The following is a 19,132-nucleotide window of genomic DNA, read 5'->3' as shown; positions in this document are numbered from 1 at the left end:
CTGCAGCACCTAGTTGCTTCATATTTGCATATTTGTAAAGCATTTAGCACAGTACCTGGAACAAAGTATGTACTATCTAAATGCTAGCTGGTACTATTATTATTATTACTTCCAAAGGGCAGCTAGGTGGTGGAGTGGATAGAGTTCTAGGTCTGGAGTCAGGATGACTCATCTTCCTAAGTTCAAATCTTACCTCACACACTTACTGGTTGTGTGACCCTGAGCAACCTTGTTTGTCTCAGTTTCCTCATCTGTAAAATGAGCTGGAGAAAAAAATGGCACACCACTCTAATATCTTTGCCAAGAAAACCCCACAAGGGGTCACAAAGAGTCAGATACAACTGAAATGATTGAACAACATTATTTCTAAAAAAGGAGAATGAAGGTAGCTTTTACTGTGTTCCTTATTATGCAGTGAAAACCTTAGACAGAATTGGACTGTTGTTTTCTGTGACTTCTTTTCTTATGACATACCTTTATTTCTTGATCTCTAACTCGTTTTAAGAGGTCACATTTCTCACTGAAATCCTTTTGTCTTGTGTCATTGTCCTTTCAAAAATAAAAGCAGTAGTCAGTTCGTGGTTTCTGAAACTCTTTTTTCCTTCAGTCTTCTCTTAGGAATGTTCTTTTTAATAAACCTGTAATTTGTCTACTTGGTACTTATTTCCTTCACCAACCTGCTTTTTATTTTCCCTTTGGATTTTATTTCTGTGTTCTACTTGGTATAAGCCTTGTGGGTGTGGTTAATAAGTTAACACATCTAATTGCGGAAAAAACTCAATTTTCCTGTATTGTGAAGGAAACTTTCTCTGGGCTTTCTTTTGTTATATGCCTTCAGTGGGAAAATTAAGATTTATCCATGATCTTCACTGAGGCAAATTTTAGCTGAATATAAGAAAGAACTTTCCACCCAGGAATATTGTCCAAAAATGAAATGAGCTGTGTCATCAGGTAGAGAACTCCACATTATTGAAAGGGCTCAAAAAGAAGCTGAGAGATCATTTGTTGAAACTATTGTTTATTGGGTGGATTCATTAAAGAGAAGGTACTATTTAGTAACCTCTACCTTTCAACTTTTAAGATTTTATAAGTTTTATCAAGTGACTGAAATGACTGAATGAATCCATTCTTCTTTTGGATCAGGTGCTGCCTATTGTCAGTTCATGGATATGCTTTTTCCTGGTTCCATTGCTCTTAAGAAAGTGAAGTTTCAAGCAAAACTGGAACATGAATACATTCAGAACTTCAAGATCCTACAAGCAGGTTTTAAGAAAATGGGTGTTGACAAAGTAAGTTAGAATTATATCCTTTCCTTTGAGTGTGTGCTTGTTGTTTTCATTAGCACTGTCCAGTACAAATATTTAATCTATGGATTTGGCTGAGGTAAACTAGCTATGGAAATGTAGAAAAATTTAGCTATAAGGTCACAATTTTCCTTGCTGCCAGGGTCCATTAATATTTTCAAAATGGGCTTATCAACTTCATTGTAAATACTCATTCTAGAAGCAAAATTTGGCAAACATTTAATTCAACAAATTTGCAAAAGTCATTGTGATATTAAACAATTATTGATTTTCATTATGAGATTGTCCCTAAATCTGGCAAACTCTCATTTTACTTAAGTTAGATATGTCATTGCTTCTGGGAATGTTGGAAAAGGCAGCCCAGCTGGTGTATATGTCATTTTCGTCATCCCTGCAGGTGTAGATAGCTTTTCTAAGAGGTGAAAGAGACCAGGGAACCTTAGGAGAGTCATTTGGAATAATAACTTCCATAGAATTAATAGTGCTTATGCAGACTGCTTTCTTGCTAGTATATTTAAATTTGTCAGAAACAGATTCTGCTAGATGTATTATTTTTTATGATCCTGAGCTGTGATTTCATCAGTATGGGGAACTTCCAACATGGAAACTACCTCCATTAATGCATATTGGCAAGTCTGTAACTTAGTGTTAGGGAATTGCCTAGGGTCCTGAGAGGCTCGGTGACCTGCCTGTGGTTACAAAGCTAGTATGTCTCAGGGAGGATGACTATGAGGCTGGCCCTCGATTCACTATGATGTGTCTCTAGACCATAGGTTTCATGGCAGTCTGGTGAAAACTATGGACTTGTCAGAATAATGTTTTTAAATGTATAAAATAAAATACATGGGATTACAAAGGAAACTGTATATGAAAATACAATTATTAAAATACAAAAAATATAACCCAACAAAAATCTAAGTTCCTGGTTTCCAGAGTAAAAATCCCTTCTTGTAGGCTTTATAGAAGGAGTATATACCTTTCTCTTATGCAGTGGATTTGTTCATTCAGTAAGCACTAAGAAGAGTGAAAATAATGAATGTTTACTGTTAAATCAACTATAGCGTTGTGCTTTCTATCTACAAAGATGAATATAATTCTTGTTTTCAAGAAGCTTACTGTCTAGTAGGAGAGCTAAAGCACATACACAGATTCCACATTCTATCTGTGTTACAGGTAAGTGCAGTAAGGGTAGCACAAATACTATTGATGATTAGGGGAGAAGTTAAATTATTTCAGGTTGACAAATGGGGAAGTTGACCTGGAGGAGCTTTCAGCTGTACCTTGGGGGATGGGTAGGATTCGGATCAGTGGGGTAATGTTCACATACAGAAACAGAAGGTAGAAAAGATGGGAAAGTATGGGGTGAGTTACTACCTTCAAAGTTGAATGTAAATTTAGTTTAGTTTTTGTAAATTGAAAAACATTTTAAACATGCCAGGGAAGCCTACCTTTTAAAAGAATCTTCTGGTAATTCCTCTTTTAAAACCACTATCTATTTTATAAATTTGGAGTCCTCATTGTGACAGACAGTATAACTTAAGCATCTACATAGTAGGGATACCAATTAGTTGCTGGGAAGGAAGAAAAAAAGATTATTTTAAATTAACAACTTGGCTCTAATTCAGATATGAGTCAGATTCTGTTTATTCCATATCATAAAAACAATGTTTAACCCATTGAAAGAAAACTCAGAGGGGACAAGTTTATGGTCTTAAAATTTCTGACAGGTTCATATGTAAAATAAGTATTAGGTAGGGTTTCTCTGCTTGATTCCTTCAGCATAGGACCAGGACCAGTGGGTGAAAAATAACAGGGAATAGACCTTTTTCAATATAAGGAAGGAACTGCTAATATTTAGAGCTGTCCAACAATGAAATGGCCCTTGGTAGGTAAAATGTTCTTTATCACTGAAGGTATTTAAAGAAAAAACTAGATGAACACTTAGGAATGCCATAGAGAGGATGCTTCTAGCAGGTGTTGGACTAAATGACCTTTGAGGTTTCTTTTAGCTCTGAGATTCTATAAAATTCTTTGTGTGGCAAAAAAATTAATGAACTTCAGCAAAGGCACTACTTATTTCAAGCAGTTTTTGATGATCAGATTCCAGCTTAATGAAATAACCTGTACTTGAGTTTATTTAATGAGATTTGACTTTTGTGGTAAATGGCTTGTTTTGTAATTTTAGGACTGTAACCCTTAATTCCTGTAATGAATGAATGAATGTAAACATATTTATTTATTAAGTGTTTACTATGTTCTCAGCAGTTATGTGAAACACTGATACAAGTAGAAATAACCCAAGCAGTCTCGGCCCTCATGGTGTTCACATTCTAATTGGGGGGAATAATACATAAAAAAAGAGGTCATTCAGCTCAGAGGCAGGTGGAATAACCTAGAAGTTGTAAGGGCAGTGATGAGATGGCTGGCAAGGCCCTCGGGTCCTTTGTATCAGCAGGTCTGGTAGCAGTGCCCAGGTCTGGAGGTAATAGTAGCAGTCCAGAGGGTAAGACCTGGTGGTGATCCATCTCACTAGAAGGCTGGTAGTTGGTAATTCCCACTTCATCTAAGTGGTATAAAAAACCATGCTTTTCTTTCTACCTGGTTACCCCAGTGAGTTTAGGAAGGGTGGGCTGCAAATCAAGAGGGCAGGATAGATTTACTGTAATCGGTTTATTTGACTAGGTTTTTTTATAGATGTTACTTAAATCTGATGAGTACTGTAAATGTTAGACACTAGAAAACACACAACTATCGTAGTTTCCACTCTTGTAGGAATTTAACAGATGAAGACTTAAACGTGATTTCATTTCATAACATTTCATATTAATTTTTGATTTCTGATTCTGTTTATTCTTTGTTATTTTTTATAAACATAATCCATACCTTGCAAGCTGGCTGCCTTTTTTTTTCTTGGGAAAACAGTTGTTATAAAGCCAGATTTATAGGCTTATGGAGATAGACTGTTCTTGTCTCTTAGGACTTTTTTTTTCTTTGTAGATTCCATATACTCATTCTTTATCTTGGAGTTTCCCAGTATCTCTGATTTTGGGCTAAACTATTTTGATCTTTTTTCTTTTTCCTTAGATAATTCCTGTGGACAAATTAGTGAAAGGAAAATTTCAGGACAATTTTGAATTTGTTCAATGGTTCAAGAAATTTTTTGATGCAAATTATGATGGGAAAGACTATGACCCTGTAGCAGCTCGACAAGGCCAAGAAACGGCAGTAGCCCCCTCCCTCATGACTCCAGTTTTGAATAAGCCAAAAAAACCTCTTGGATCCAGTGGTGCGGGTAAGGGATGTGTCCTCAACAAAAACTGGCCTCCATGCTGTGCTGCTTTGGTCTGTTATAAAATGAGGTTCTTTAGATAAGTTTATGACTCCTCTGCGGACAGTAAAGGCTCTGAAGTTGTCATTATGGCAGCTCTTCTCACCTCTAGGTGGGACTCCAAATAAGAATGGTCTGGTAAAGAAGGGTTTCAAGCTGTTCCTTAAAATCTTTTGTGTTCTTATGCTCATGATTGGTAGACTGGGAAGTTATATAAGTTAATCTACTCTTTTAACATTCCAGTAATTCTCAGATGGTAACTTTGAAATTTGAAGGAAAAAAAACCTAGTTTATCAGATTAAGTGAATAGTAGGTAAAGCAACTAAAGGAAAACAGTTTTGCTTATTGTGGATTTTAAAAAGTATTTAACTCTTGTCCTAAGTTTAAGTATAAATGTTATAGGGTAGCGACCACCTATTTTTAGGTCTGATTAAGCAGTCTTATATGAAGAAAGAGACTGGATTCTTTTAAATTAATGTCACCTTAGATAATATGCTGAATTTGTATGTAGTTATCTTGATGATGTATGTCAAATAATCTGATTTGTTCATAAAGGACCCTTTTTACCTTTCTTATTTTGTTTTGACTATATTAATTTTTTTTGGTTCTTTCACAAAGAACCAGTAGGATAGTGAGAGTAGGGAATAATCAAGTCAGGAGATTTGATAAGGCTCTAAAACCTCATTAAAAGGTTTGGAGAGGAATGAGAAAGAAATTATTGATGGCATGGGCTTTAGAATGATCTTTGAACTTCATATAGCTGTTTTATCAAGGAGTTGTTTTGATGTAACTCAGAGCTGGTTATGTTACTTTGTATTGCATTTAAAAGATGGTGAAGCTAGAGAGTCCAGCTGGTTGCTCAAGCTGAGCCTCCTTGGTATCTGTTTCTGGGCGAAGTCCAGTTCTGGCCCAGTTTCTGATCCTCAGCTTTGTAGGCTCAAGACTTAATGTTCTCTGCATTAGGAAATTAATATACTCCAACCATGCTTAGAGACTGATTATGAACCAGGAGGCTAATTTAGAATTTTGGCAGAGTAACTGATATCAATCCTTTGCATGTGATACTTCTAGAATTGTTGCAGTGTTCTCTCCATTGGACAGTGTTGCCTTAATTCTTTGGAACTACTTCTAATTTGTACAGTTAATTTAGTGGTTGTTTAAAGCACACACATAGATGCTTTATACTTGAGGGAAGGGGGTGGGATAGTGATGAGAGCACTGGATTTGAAGTATAAAAGCCTGGATTCAAATTCTGATTTTGCCATTATTGCTGGGACTGTGGTCTGGTCACTTGACCTTTCTGCACCTTACAAAATGAGGAGTTTGGACTAGATGAGATCTCTAAGGTCCTTTCCAGCTATAAATCCTATGCTATAGTTTCAGATGACTGTTTCCTTTATCCTAATGATGAATATTCTACAAGCAAAGAATTACTTTCAGCACAGAGATCTCATTTCCATTTGGGGCAGACTTTCTTGATACTATGAGTTTTGTTCACTGAGTACCAGTATCAATGAATTGGTTATTGTAATACCCCCTTTTTGATATTGTTTTGATTATATTTTTCTTCCGTTATTCCATTTAAAAGTTAAATTTTCTCTCAGCTCCACAGAGGCCCATTTCTACACAGAGAACTACAGCACCTTCCAAGACAGGCCCTGGCGTGGTCAGAAAGAATCCAGGTATGGGAAATGGAGATGATGAGTCAGCAGAATTAATCCAGCAGGTAGGTGCCTTCCAAACCCAAACTCAGTATTATTTTTTTATTTAAGGGGGAAAAAAATCTTATTTTCATTGGTGTCTTTTTATATCACCATAATTTCTGAATCTGTTCTTTCCCTTTCCTCTGTTGCTCCCAGTGAACCATGTCTTATAACAAGCAGTTCAGCAAAATCAGTCTACACATTAGCCAAGTGTGACAGTTTATGCAATATTCTACACCCCTAGTTCCTGCCCTCTGCAAAGAAAGGAGAAAAAAGCATTTTCTCATCTCTTCTCCAGGACGAAATGTCTTGGTTGTTATAACTGCACAGGGTTCAGTTTTGTTTTTCCCATTTATATTGTTTTATAGTCATCAGATATATTGTTTTACTAGTTCTGCTCGCGCATTCTGCCTCAGTTCAATCCTTCAACAAATATTTAAGCACCTACAATGTACAAGGCCTTGTGCTAGGTACCGGGCATATAAATAGAATGAATAAATCAACCCTTAAAGGTTGTGAAGCTTTACACCTATGCAGAGGAGTTTACATTTGATCCTAGAGAAAATCAGGAGTTGCTGGAGTTGATTGAGTAGAGGAGGCTCTTGGTTTGATCTGTGCTTAAGGAAAACACTAAAACACTATGGTAGCAGTGTGTAGAATAGATAGGAGTGAGGAGAGGCTTGAGGCAAGGAAACTAATTAGGATACTATTGCAGTAATCTAGGCAAGAAGTGATGAGAGTCTTAATTAAGATGGTAGCTATCTGGGTAGAGAGAAGGGGTCAGGTGCAAGAGGTGTTGGGAGTTGATTAGATATGTGAATTAAAGTGAAGAATTGGGGGTGATGCTGAGAGGTTGTTCGCTTAAGGGAAAAAAATGGTGCATTTGACAGAAATAGGGAAATTTGGAAGATGGTGGTGGGTTTTGGGGGTAAGGACTTATGTTTTGAACTTGGTAAGTTTGAGATGTCTCTGGGACATCCAATTTGAAATGTTTAGTAGGCAGATGGTGATATGGAATTGAATCTTGGAAGTGAGATTGGGGTTGGAGCTTTCTCTTTATCTCTTTACTCTCTGAGTCATTGACATAAAGATGATGATTAAATCTTTGGAAACAGATGAGGTCACCAAGAAAGAATGTAGAGAGTGGAGAGTAGGGGGCCTAGGACAATGCTTTGGGAAACATTTACAGGTAGGGGTTGTGATTATAGAGGACAAACCAGCAAATGAGACTGAGAATTAGACAGAAAGAGGAAAGTTAGGAGGGAGTAATGTAATGAAAGTCTAGACAGGAGAGTGTATTCAGGAGGAAAGGATGATAGATATTTTTGAATGGAACAGAGAAGTCAAGAATGATAAAGATTAAGAAAAGATCATCGTATTTGGCAATTTGGAGATCATTGATAACTTTGGAGGGAGCAATTTTGATCTAATGTGGTCAGACACCAGATTGAAAAGGGTTGAGTAGTGAGTGAGTGGAGAGGAAGTGGAGGCAATGAGTATAAACAACTTTTTTTCCTAGGAGTTTGGTTGAAAAAGAACAGATAAAGGGCAACAGCTTGGCAGGATGGTTGGGGCCTAGGGAAGGTTTTTTTTTTTTTTTTTAAATTAAAGAATGAAGTAAACCTGGTCTTGTTTGAAGGTAGTAGGGGATTGAACCAGTAGATACAGAGATGTTGAAGATTAGAGAGGGAGAGGGAGGTGATTGAGGTTGCAGTCTGCTGGAAAAAGTGGAAAAGAATAGAACCGAGGGCACACATAGACAGGTTGGCCTTGGCAAGGAGAAGGATCGTTTCTTTGCTGAACCTGGGAGGAAGGAAGAGAGAGTGGGGGAGGATGTGAGATAAGAAAGGGAGAGGAGGGAGCTCACATTGAATAACCTCAGTTGCTTCAGCAAAGTAAGTGGGGGTAGGTTAGGTTGGGCTGGAGATTTGTGGGACTTGAGAGAAGAGAAGCATGGATAAAGTTTTGGGGGGAGTGAGATAGGGAATCACATTATGGAGGAATAAAAGGATTGTCTTGCTGTGATGAGAGTCCAGTTGAAGTTGGGTAACATGAATTTATGATGTACCCAGTCAGCATGGTTGAGTGACTTCCTCCAGCTCCATTCACCAGTATGTGAATAGGAGTATAGGTGGTGGAGGTTGGGAATAATCTGGAGCTGAGGTTTGTCAAAGATTAAATGGTGACATTGTAAAATTGAGTTGGCTAACTCTAGGGTCAAAATTGGAGAGGGAGGAAAGTGAAATAAGAGCAGGGGTAATTGGCCTGAAAGAATGGATTTAAGAAGGGTGAGGTGTAGAGAGAGATGAAATTACAGGAGGCTATGATAGGATAGGGGAATTTCAGAGTTTTTCATTAAGGAAGTGAAACACTTGTGTTTAGTGGTGAGATCCAATGTATGACCATAGGTTCATATAAGCCTTCCCTTGCTTCGCTGAATTTTGCATATTTATCATTTCTTTCTTTCTTTTTTTTAAAATTAATTTATTTTAAATTATCAACAACTACTTCCATAAGCTTTTGAGTTTTAAATTTTTCTCCCCCTCCCTCCCCACCTCCCCCACCAATCACAGCTATACATATGCATTCCTATTGAACATTTTCACATTAATCATGTTGTAAGTAAGAATTAGAACCAGTGGGAGGAACCACCAGAAAGAGGAAACAAAACACAACAGAAGGAAAAAAATAGCAAATAGTATGCTTCGATCTGCATTCAAATTCCATAGTTCTTTCTTTGGATGTGGATAGCATTTTCCATCATGAGGCTTTTGGAGATGTCTTAAATCCTTGTATTGCTGAGAAGGGTTAAGTCTATCAATATTAATCATCCCGCAACATGGCTGTTACTGTGTACAACATTCTACTGGTTCTGCTCACTTCACTCAGCATCAGACCATACAAGTCTTTCCAGGTTTTTGTGAAATCAGCCTGTTCATCATTTCTTATAGCACAATAGTATTCCATTACATTCATATACCACAACTTATTCAGCCATTCATCAGTTGATGAACATCCTCTTAATGTCCAGTTCTTTGCCACCACAAAAAGAGCTGCTATAAATACTTTTGTACATGTGGGTCCTTTTCCTATTTGTATGATATCTTTGGGATATAGTCCTGGAAGTGCTTTTGCTGGGTCAAAGGGTATAATTCTATTACACTGTAATTCTATTACATACACATACCATAATTCAATTTCATTTTCTTGGAAAATGGTTCTTAGAAGCTCTAAGGACCTAGAGTATGTGCACTGGGAACTTTCAGGAAGCTATGCATAAGTACCAGAAGTTTTTTGTTTTCTGGTCCTTGGTCACATTTAGGGTTCAAATGTATAACTAGACTGGAGATTGTTACCCTTTTTTGTGCTCCTTGGCAGTCTGGTGAAGCCTGTGGATCCTTTTTCAGAATGTCTTTAAATAGCTGAAGGAAAATCTGGCCTCAGACACTTGACACTTACTAGCTGTATGATCCCTGGGCAAGTAAATTAACCCCGATTGCCTCACCAAAAAAAAAAAAATAAATAACTGAAGGAAAAGCTGAATTTCAGTTAGAGGTTAGTGAAAATAAAAGATGTAATTTTTTTCCATCCAAGTTCATGGCTCCCTTTCCATCCTCTCCTCCACCTTGAAGTCTGTTCATGGACCACTAGGGAATCCATAGACCCCAGGTTCACAACCTCTGTACTAATAAAGTAGAAGTAAAGAAGGAAACAGAAATATTATTCTCATGAACTGAAAAATAGGAAAAAAGATCCATTAATTCTGCTGCCACCACCACCAAAAAAAAAAAAGGCAATTTATGGCATTGCCCCATAGGACTCTAGCAAGAGTTTTTGTAACTTTAGGTATCTATAAAACAATGCTTGTTTCAATATTTTTCAAAATATCTTTGGTTTATGACCTGGTATCGCAAAGCTTTAATGTTATTCCCAACTTATGTCCTGAATTCTGAGGTCCTAGGGATTTGAGACCCAGAAGTTTGCATTTGCCCTTAGTGCAGTGGGATGGAAGAGAGAAAGATATTTCTTGTAGTCTGAACTCTTAACTTCCCTTGGTAGATTAGATTGTTTTTTCTTTTTGACTTTTCTTCTGATTTTGAGGGGCCAAGGTTGGTTTCATTTGTACCAAAGACCTCCTAGAATAAGTTGTAGCCAGGACTCCTATAGTAAGTCAGAACCTCTTGGGGTCTAAACTTGAACTTCAAAGATATTGGGCACGTGGGCATTTAAGTTTGTAAAAATTGTCACTGTAATATTCCCACATTTATCACAGTATGTATTCAGTGCTTTTCACATACTTTACTCTGTGATAATCACTACAGGACATGGAAGTTAATGACAAAGAATGTACCCTTGAGTCTATAACTATGTTAAGGAGTGTTTGTAGCATGAAATTGTGGAAACAGTTCTATCCTGAAGTCAGGAGAGAAGGTTCAAAAATGCACCCTCACCTTCTTGAACTGGAATTTATTCTTCTCCGAACTTATCACTTCAGTTTGGAGGTTCTTTCCTTTCATAGACTTTGAATAGTACTTTAAATGCTTACCCATCTCTTGAACATTCTTGTACTATTTGTACAGTTGACTGACACCTACCTTGCCAGGGGTGTTGAGAAGATCAGTTGAGATAATATGTGTAAAGTACTTTGCAAACTTTAAAATGCTATATAAATATTGGCTGTTATTAATATCAAGCAAGGCACAACACAAGTATGTGTAGATGTGTACTTGTCAAAGGTGTTTGCCACTGCCATGCAAAATGTCCATTATACACTCAATGGAAAAGGGATTCCCTATAGACAGTGTTTTGCAGGTGCTCCTGTGTGTAGATGACCAACTTTGTATTAATTGCTAAAAGCTCTGAAACATTGTAGAATTGCCCAAGCAAGATATGTAATAAATTAAATAATTTTGACCTAACTATCCACAGAGAAAAAACCAAGTGGATGAATAGTACTCTGTCATTTGAGATTATACTATGCTAATTTCAGTTCCGCAAACATTTATTGTTTCTATTATATGCAAGGAAATTTTGAGAAACATTTATGTAGGAAATTGAGGGTTGACCTTGATGACAAGATGAACTTGTTTTAAGCACTGCCTCTAATAAATACTAACTCAAGTGTCCCAATCAGCTCCAGTACTGTAAGCTACAAAAAAGTTGCCGAACAGCATTGGTAGAAGGCATATCCCTATTGGGAGCATCCTTTATTGATGAAATAACAAATTTGGACCAGAAAAAAAGTGAAAGTTGCTGGGTTATGAAGATAAAACTAAAGAGCCCCTGCCCTCAAGGAGTTTGTATTTTATTAGCTGTATAGTTGGAAAGAAAACCCGAAGAGCTGGTTTAATAGTACATATGTCTTAGACACATATACATAGATAATGAGCTAGACCTAGAATTAAACAGAACTGATGGCATGGGAATTTATATAATGCTTTGAAGACTCTTTGAAGCTTATCTGTGAAACATCAGTAATTCCCCATTAGAATGTGAATTACTTGAGCTAAGTTCTATTTGTATTCTCATAGCTTAGCTCAGTGCTTTTCACGTGGTAAACACTTAATGTAATTTTCATTCATTCATTCCAGTGACACCTGTGATTTTTTTTTTTTTTTTGAGAAAAGCAAACACAAAGCTTCTCTACCCTCCCCCCCCAAATAAAACTTGACTGGTATGTTGTTGGGTAGTAGCCATTTCTCTTACTGAATCACTGCACAGGGCAGACAAGGAGTGGGATGGGACTGGAGATAGAAAGAAAGTTTGAAGGGAGGGATGAATGAGCAGTCAGGAAGTTAAGCATCAAAAATGAGAGATATTGTATTTGATAACTAGCTTCAGTTTTTGGTTTTTTTTTAAATTAAGAAATATAAAATGATTTATGATGATGACTGGGCCTTTGTTGTGTTGAAAATTTCTACAAGCAGCACTTTTCAGCTTTTTAATTAAAAATATTTTTTTTGTAAGATGGATTGCATTCCATGCTCTGGCATCAATCTTTGCCAATGCATGAAGACTGGGGAAAGCAAGGACAAGATAGGACACTGTTGGTAGCCATTTGACTGGAGCAGAGAGTTTGTGGAATAAAGCCAGATTGTTGAGCACCTTATATTATAAGGTGTAGGATTTATATTTCCTTGGCAAATAAGGAGGGTAGTGATATGGTTAGACCTATGCATTTGGAAGATAATTTTGGCAGCAGGGTAAAGGTTAGACTGGAGAAAGGAGAACTTGGAGGTGGGGAAAGCAGTTAGGGGACTTGACTATTGAATATTGGAATAGTGGAAATGAAACAAAAGGCATTGATGAAATTCTGTATTTCTCAGACAGTAAGAACTGATTGAATTTTGGGGGTGAGGCAGAGGAAAGAGTCCAAAAAGACAGGAATTCTTTAAGACTGGGTGACTATAGGGATGATGATAAAAGCTATCGACAGAATTATAAAGATTGGGAGGAAAAGGGTGTGGGGGCAAGGAGGGAAAGATGTTCAATTTTTGACATGTGACTTTGGAGGATTGTGGGATCCAAATAAGAGGGAGGGAGGACAGTGTAGCAGTAAACAGATGAATTTTGCTGTTATTATATTCTATTCTGAATTATATTTGTTGTGTACTTAATAGTTACAGCATACTTTTAAAATGTTTTATTGATACTTTTTTACATGGCTACCCTTTTCACAGTTCCACTGCCCCAATTAGACTCTTACAACAAAGAAGTATAGTTAAGCAAAACAAATTAATATATTGATCACACCTGACAGCATATGCTTTATTCTTCAGCCGTAGACTATTACTTCTGTGCCCATAGAAGGGAGATGTGCCTCATCATCAGACTTTTAGAGTTAGGGTTGGTCAGTACCTTTGATCAGTTTTTATATTTCTTAATGTCTATCAGCAGTCCTAGCACTTTACATTGTAATTATTATATATTTGTGTGTATAAATGCTATCTTGTTAGCTGCATTAGGGTAGGAACCTAATGTTGTAATTATCTTTGCACACTGTTCTGTACATTGTTGGCATTAGGTAAAGGATTGTCCCTAGAATGAATGCTTTTCTTTTTCTACTTTCTACTTTAATTTTATTACTGAAGGTCACGAAGCTAGTTAAGCAGGGAGATTCTTCTCTAAAGTAGAGGCTTATTGTTCAAGTAACTGTGGATGGGTTCTTGGAAACATTTAAACAGGAAGAAAGGCCACGTGTTTTCACATGACCGTAGTTAACTAGTTCAAATCTAGGAAAACATACTATACTGAAGTAGAATTATGTACCTGCCGAATTTGTGTAAATGATAGTATCTTATCTCAATTAAATTCAACAAATATTACTAAATATCTCCTATGTACAAGAATGCATTGAGAATACAAAGACTAAAATTTATAAGAATACAAGCCATTCCCCAATTGATAAATGGTCAAAGGATATGAACAGACAGTTCTCAGAGAAGAAATTAAAGCCATCTATAGTCATATGAAAAAATGCTCTAAATCACTATTGATTAGAGAAATGCAAATCAAAACAACTCTGAGGTACCACACCTATCAGATTGGCCAACATGACAAAACAGGAAAATGATAAATGTTGGAGAAGATGTGGGAAAATTGGAACACTAATGCATTGTTGGTGAAGTTGTGAAATGATCCAGCCATTTTGGAGAGCAATTTGGAACTGTGCCCAAAGAGCTATAAAAATGTGCATACCCTTTGACCCAGCAATGGCACTTCTAAGGCTATATCCCAAAGAGATCATACAAATGGGAAAAGGACCCACACGTACAAAAATATTCATAGCAGCTCTTTTTCCAAAGAATTGGAAATTGAGAGGATGCCCATCAACTGGGGAATGGCTGAACAAGTTTGGTATATGAATGTAATGGAATACTATTGTGCTGTAAGAAATGATGAACGGGCTGACTTCACAAAAACCTGGTCTGATGCTGTCTGATGCTGGGCAGAATGAAGAGAACATTGTATACAATTATAGCCACATTGTGCGATGACTAATAGTGATAAACTTAACTCCTCCCAGCAATACAAGGATCTAATGCTATCCACATCCAAAGAAAGAACTATGGAAGTTGAATTGCTATTTTTTTCTCTTCTGTCGAGTTTTGTTTCCTCTTTCTGATGGTTCCTCCTATTGGTTTTAATTTTTACTTACAACATCATTAATGTGAAAATGTGTTTAATAGGAATGTAAATGTATAGCCTATATCAGATTTTGTACTGTCTTGGGGAGGGTGGTGGGGAGGAAGGGGGAGAAAAATTTTAAACTCAAAAGCATATGGAAGTGATTATTATTAAATTAGAATAAATTAATAAAAAAAAAAAGAGAATACGAAGACTAAAAAACCAAAATCATCCCTGCCCTGAAGCTTACATTCTAAAGGGGAGAAATAACATTCAAATAGATAATAGATCAATATGTGAAGTCCTCTAATTTTATTGGCTTGGAATTTCTTCAGAAGTACAGATCACAGCCTGTCCATTAACTGTTCCCAACAGAACCAGGAGAACAGTTTATATAATAACAATGTTATAAAAACAGACAACTTTGAAGGACTTAAGAACTGATCAAGAAAATGACCAACCATGATTCTAAAAGACTCATGATGAAACATGCTAACCACCTGCTGACCGAGTAGTGATAGACTCAGTACGGATTGAGACATAGATATTTTGGACATGACCAATGAGAGAATTTGTTGATGATACTTATTTGTTACAAGGACTTTTCTTTTTCAGTGGGTAGGGATGAGAGGGAGAGAATGTAGAATTTTTTTGTTAGTTGGAAAAAATACAGTCCTAGTCTTCTTGACTCCAGATCTGTCTCTCTATCCAATACCCAAAGTGTGGGAGGGGTGGGTGGCAGTTTAGGGTTTTTACTAGATGTATTACTGTCGGACTAATGCCTTATATTTATTTTATCTCTTATACAGATCAATGTATTAAAACTCACTGTTGAAGATTTGGAAAAAGAGAGAGACTTCTACTTTGGCAAGCTAAGGAATATTGAATTGATCTGTCAGGAAAATGAAGGGGAAAGTGATCCAGTGTTGCAGAGGATTATGGAGATTCTCTATGCCACAGATGTGAGTGTCTGTTAATGGTTGTTGAATGAAGGAGGATTTAATTATCTCATTTCTCTTCTAGACATTGGTTGTCTTTGGTTTTTCTTTTTCCTTTCTTTTTTTCCAGTTTAGAAGGGGAAGACAGATACTGAGTATATATAGTATGGTTTAGGCAAGCTCCACATTGGAACTTGGTGTGTGCTTTCAAAATATTTAATGCTGTAACATTCTGACAGACTTGACACTTAAAACATATAGTATTAAAGTTTTTCTTTTCACAGAATATAAGAAAAATTGAGCTGTTTTATGTACAAGTCCTACCTTCTTTCCTTCTCAGAGATCCATCCCTTTTAAAAAAAGAAAAGAGACATGTTCAGCAACATTAACTGACATGCCAAAAAAATCTGACATTATATGCAGTGTTTAACACCACAATCTACTACCTCTTTATCCTTCAGTTTCTATAGACAGTTACCAACTAGACTATAAATTTTGTAGTCAGGGGTTATGTTCTTTTTTAAAATTTTTCTTCTCTAGTTTTCCCCCTCCCTCCAACCCTTGCCTCTCTCTTCACCCCTTCCTCCCAACAATCGCTTGGTATGAAGTCAAAGAATGCTTTAATGGGAGCCATTGTGCTAAAGACAGAGCCCAGGACTCAGTCAGGAAGACCTGGATTCAAATCCTGTCTCTGACACTTATAAGCTTGGGACCCCAAGCACATTACAGGGCCTCAGTTTTTGTGAAAAATGGAAATAATAGCACTGACTTCATAGGATTGTCGTGAGGCTCAAGTGAGATGATTGATGTAAAGCATTTACCAAATTTTGAAGTTCTATCTCTTTCTCTACATAGATATATAAATGTGACCTGCAGTTACTGTTAATGTTGACAATCATGTTAGCATGGTGCAGTTTTCAAATGTTGGTACACATGTTTTGAACTTGGATTCAGAGGAATCAAGTTCAAGGTCTGACTCTGGAATATCTTAATGATCTGTCATCTTTAGCAAATTGCTTTCCATCTCTCTGAGCCTCTTTTTCCTTATCTTTAAAATGGGCATAATGATAATTCTTGCAATACCTTACTGCACAGCATTGTGCGAAAATAACTTTATAAAGTGCAAAGTAATATGTGAATGATTATATAGCATTCTGAGTCAAGCCATCTTTTTCTCTCCTCTTTTAGGAAGGCTTTGTGATACCTGATGAAGGGGGACCACAAGAGGAGCAAGAAGAGTATTAATAACCCATGTACTGTACCAGTAGAGCAGCAACGTCTGAATTTTTCACCCCAAATCATGTGCTTAACTGTAAAATACTCCCTTTTATTATTTTTTAGAGGACTCACTCACTGGTTTCTTTTCATAAGCAAAAAGTACCTCTTCTTAAAGTGCACTTTGCAGAAGTTTCACTCCTTTTCCAATGGGTTTTGAGTTAGGAGCTTTTATCTTGTGGCAGAGCAGTATTAACATCTAGCTGGTTCACTTAGGGAACAAAGAGGCAGACCTTGAGAACTCACTATTTGGTTGCTGGTAAAGACACTGATATCTGAAAAAATTGTTTTTATGTAATATATTGAAAATGGAAACTTAAAATAGAGAAATGTGAGGACAACTCACAGAATGGATTAACTAATGTGAAATCTCAGCATAGAACTAAATAAATGCCTTAAGAGTATTTAAAAATGTTTCCATATGTCAAATTATAAAATGTGTGACAGGAGATTCTCTGTGCTTCATATTGTGGTTAGAAAGAACCTAACCTTATACATGGCTGTCTGAGAAGGCCTGTGGTGCTCTTTTAGTACTTTCAGGCATAAAAATTGATCAAAATGCAAAATAAAGAAATTTATTCTAGAACTTTTTGGTATTACTCAGTGGTTAACCCCCCATGAAAGAATAGGCTGGATTTTTGCCTAACAGTCAGAGGGAGTCTTTTGGCTCTGAGATGTATGATTGAGTTGAAGAGCTCAAAATTGTTTTTGTGGAGCATTTCTGTGGTAGTTTTTTGATGTTTCTCCAAACCTTCTTTGCATTGTATTTTCTGGAAAGCAAGATGTGTCCAGTTTTATTACCTAAAAATTGCTTTTGGAAAGCAAAATCGCTTCTCTGAAAATGAATTTTGCTTGGAAGCAGATTGTCTTGTTTTTCCATCCTATCTTTTAGTTCCTTTTTTTACTCTTCTCTTCCCCTTATATTCCCCATTTGGGGTCTCTTCTTTCTGCCCCTTAAAGCATGCTGCTGAGAATAGACATACCATGGGCAGGTGATCATGCTCCATGTTCTTTCTGGACCTCTGGTAGAGGGGGAGTGATCTGTGAAGGCTGAGATTACCTTGTGATCTGTAAGGCCTGGGTCTTTTTTTTTTTTTTTTTTTTTTTTTTGGTACCTGCTGTCCACAGCCCTCACTGTATCTGAATAGTAGTTGCCAGTGCACTAATCTCCTTGGAGATAAAATTCATTAGTGTGTTACTAAATGTTAATTTTTTTTTTGCAGAAAATACAGTACCATGTCTAATTTAAATATTAATATTTAAAATATTTCATTCCTAAACACTCCCATCTTTTTTGCTTTGCACCTCAACCTGTTTTCATCCCTTTTGTTTGGCAGGAACCTGCCAGGTTTCTCAGTTACCTACTACTGAGATTGATCAGTTCTGATGTGCTTGTATCAGTTTGTTTCTGGTGGTAGATTCTGGTGTCCTAAAATGTGTGTAGAAGGCGAGCATTTATGATAAAATTGTTGTGTAGTGCATGATCTGTGTGGAATTCTGAGGAAAACCCAAATTCAGTGAATAATAATAATAATGCCAAAAATGCAAGTAACTCGCCATTGTTAAAATACAGTGGTGCTATTTCTCTCTTGTGGCCTTTTTAGACTTTTGTTGCCCTAAAAATTCCATTTTACTGGGAAACCATATTCCACCTGGTCTTTCTTGACAGGGTTTTTTTCTACTTTAAACAGTTTCTAAATAAAGTTCTGTATTTCAAGAATGTCATGTCTTCTGAAATTTGTCATGCCCTGGTCTATTAGGCTGAAAACATAAGATGCTGATAGTCCAAGATTCAGTTCATGTGATTAAATTGTGGATACTTCTTTTGTATCCTTTCTTTAAACTAGTTTGTTGCAGTTTCAAATTCTTTTGTTCTCTAGATAGTTTTTTTCTTTTTCATTCTCACCATACACCGGTTGTCCTCCAATCTTTGTGAGGCTAGATACTCTTTATCCTCTTTATGAAGACAAGTACGATAGAACCGTCACTGATTGTCAAGGAGAGATTTTTTTTTCTACTTTTCTTTTGGGCATGACTTAAAGTAGCAAACAAAACTTAATACAAATAAAATAGGGCTATTTTCCCCATACTACGGATTTCTTCGGAGTAGCTTCAAAGAAAAGTTTGTTGCATTAAAAAGCTCGATGTAAACTTAAATGGGCAAAGGATAACCTTTTGTATGCTCCTTTTTAAATACTGAGTACAATTGTTAGTGGTATGTAAATACTGATTGTTGAAGATTGTATCCTGGGCCTATGTAAAAAATGAAAACCCTTATATATGAAGAATTATCTTTCTAAATATGTCACATTATTTGTGAGGGCATTTAACATGGATTTTGACAAACAATAACTTCATACAGGAACACACTGAATTTATTCATAGGGTGATGTTACCATCTAATCTAAATGGTTGCTTTGGTAACAAGGTGCAAAACCAGTAATTTAAGACTTTGAA

The 19,132-nt window shown here is 36.5% G+C and overlaps 1 protein-coding gene across 3 annotated transcripts in view; it reads left to right on the top strand.

Moving 5' to 3' along the window:
- Window positions 1-18,521, top strand: part of MAPRE1 (microtubule associated protein RP/EB family member 1) — a 29,903-nt gene extending 11,382 nt beyond the window's left edge. For all 3 annotated transcript variants that reach the window (XM_027868100.1, XM_027868099.1, XM_027868101.1), the window contains 5 exons: window positions 1,144-1,289; window positions 4,389-4,596; window positions 6,237-6,358; window positions 15,272-15,424; window positions 16,589-18,521. In XM_027868100.1, coding sequence (XP_027723901.1) covers window positions 1,144-1,289; window positions 4,389-4,596; window positions 6,237-6,358; window positions 15,272-15,424; window positions 16,589-16,645 — 686 coding nt within the window. In that variant the 3' untranslated portion in view covers window positions 16,646-18,521. The remainder of the gene's footprint in view (window positions 1-1,143; window positions 1,290-4,388; window positions 4,597-6,236; window positions 6,359-15,271; window positions 15,425-16,588) is intronic.
- The last annotated feature ends 611 nt before the right edge of the window (window positions 18,522-19,132 follow it).

This window comes from Vombatus ursinus, unplaced genomic scaffold, assembly GCF_900497805.2.
Source record: "Vombatus ursinus unplaced genomic scaffold, bare-nosed wombat genome assembly UNPS02014786.1, whole genome shotgun sequence".
Lineage (NCBI taxonomy): Eukaryota > Metazoa > Chordata > Mammalia > Diprotodontia > Vombatidae > Vombatus > Vombatus ursinus.
The sequence above is the reverse complement of the archived record's forward strand: the minus strand, read 5'-3'. Positions and strand labels throughout refer to the sequence as shown.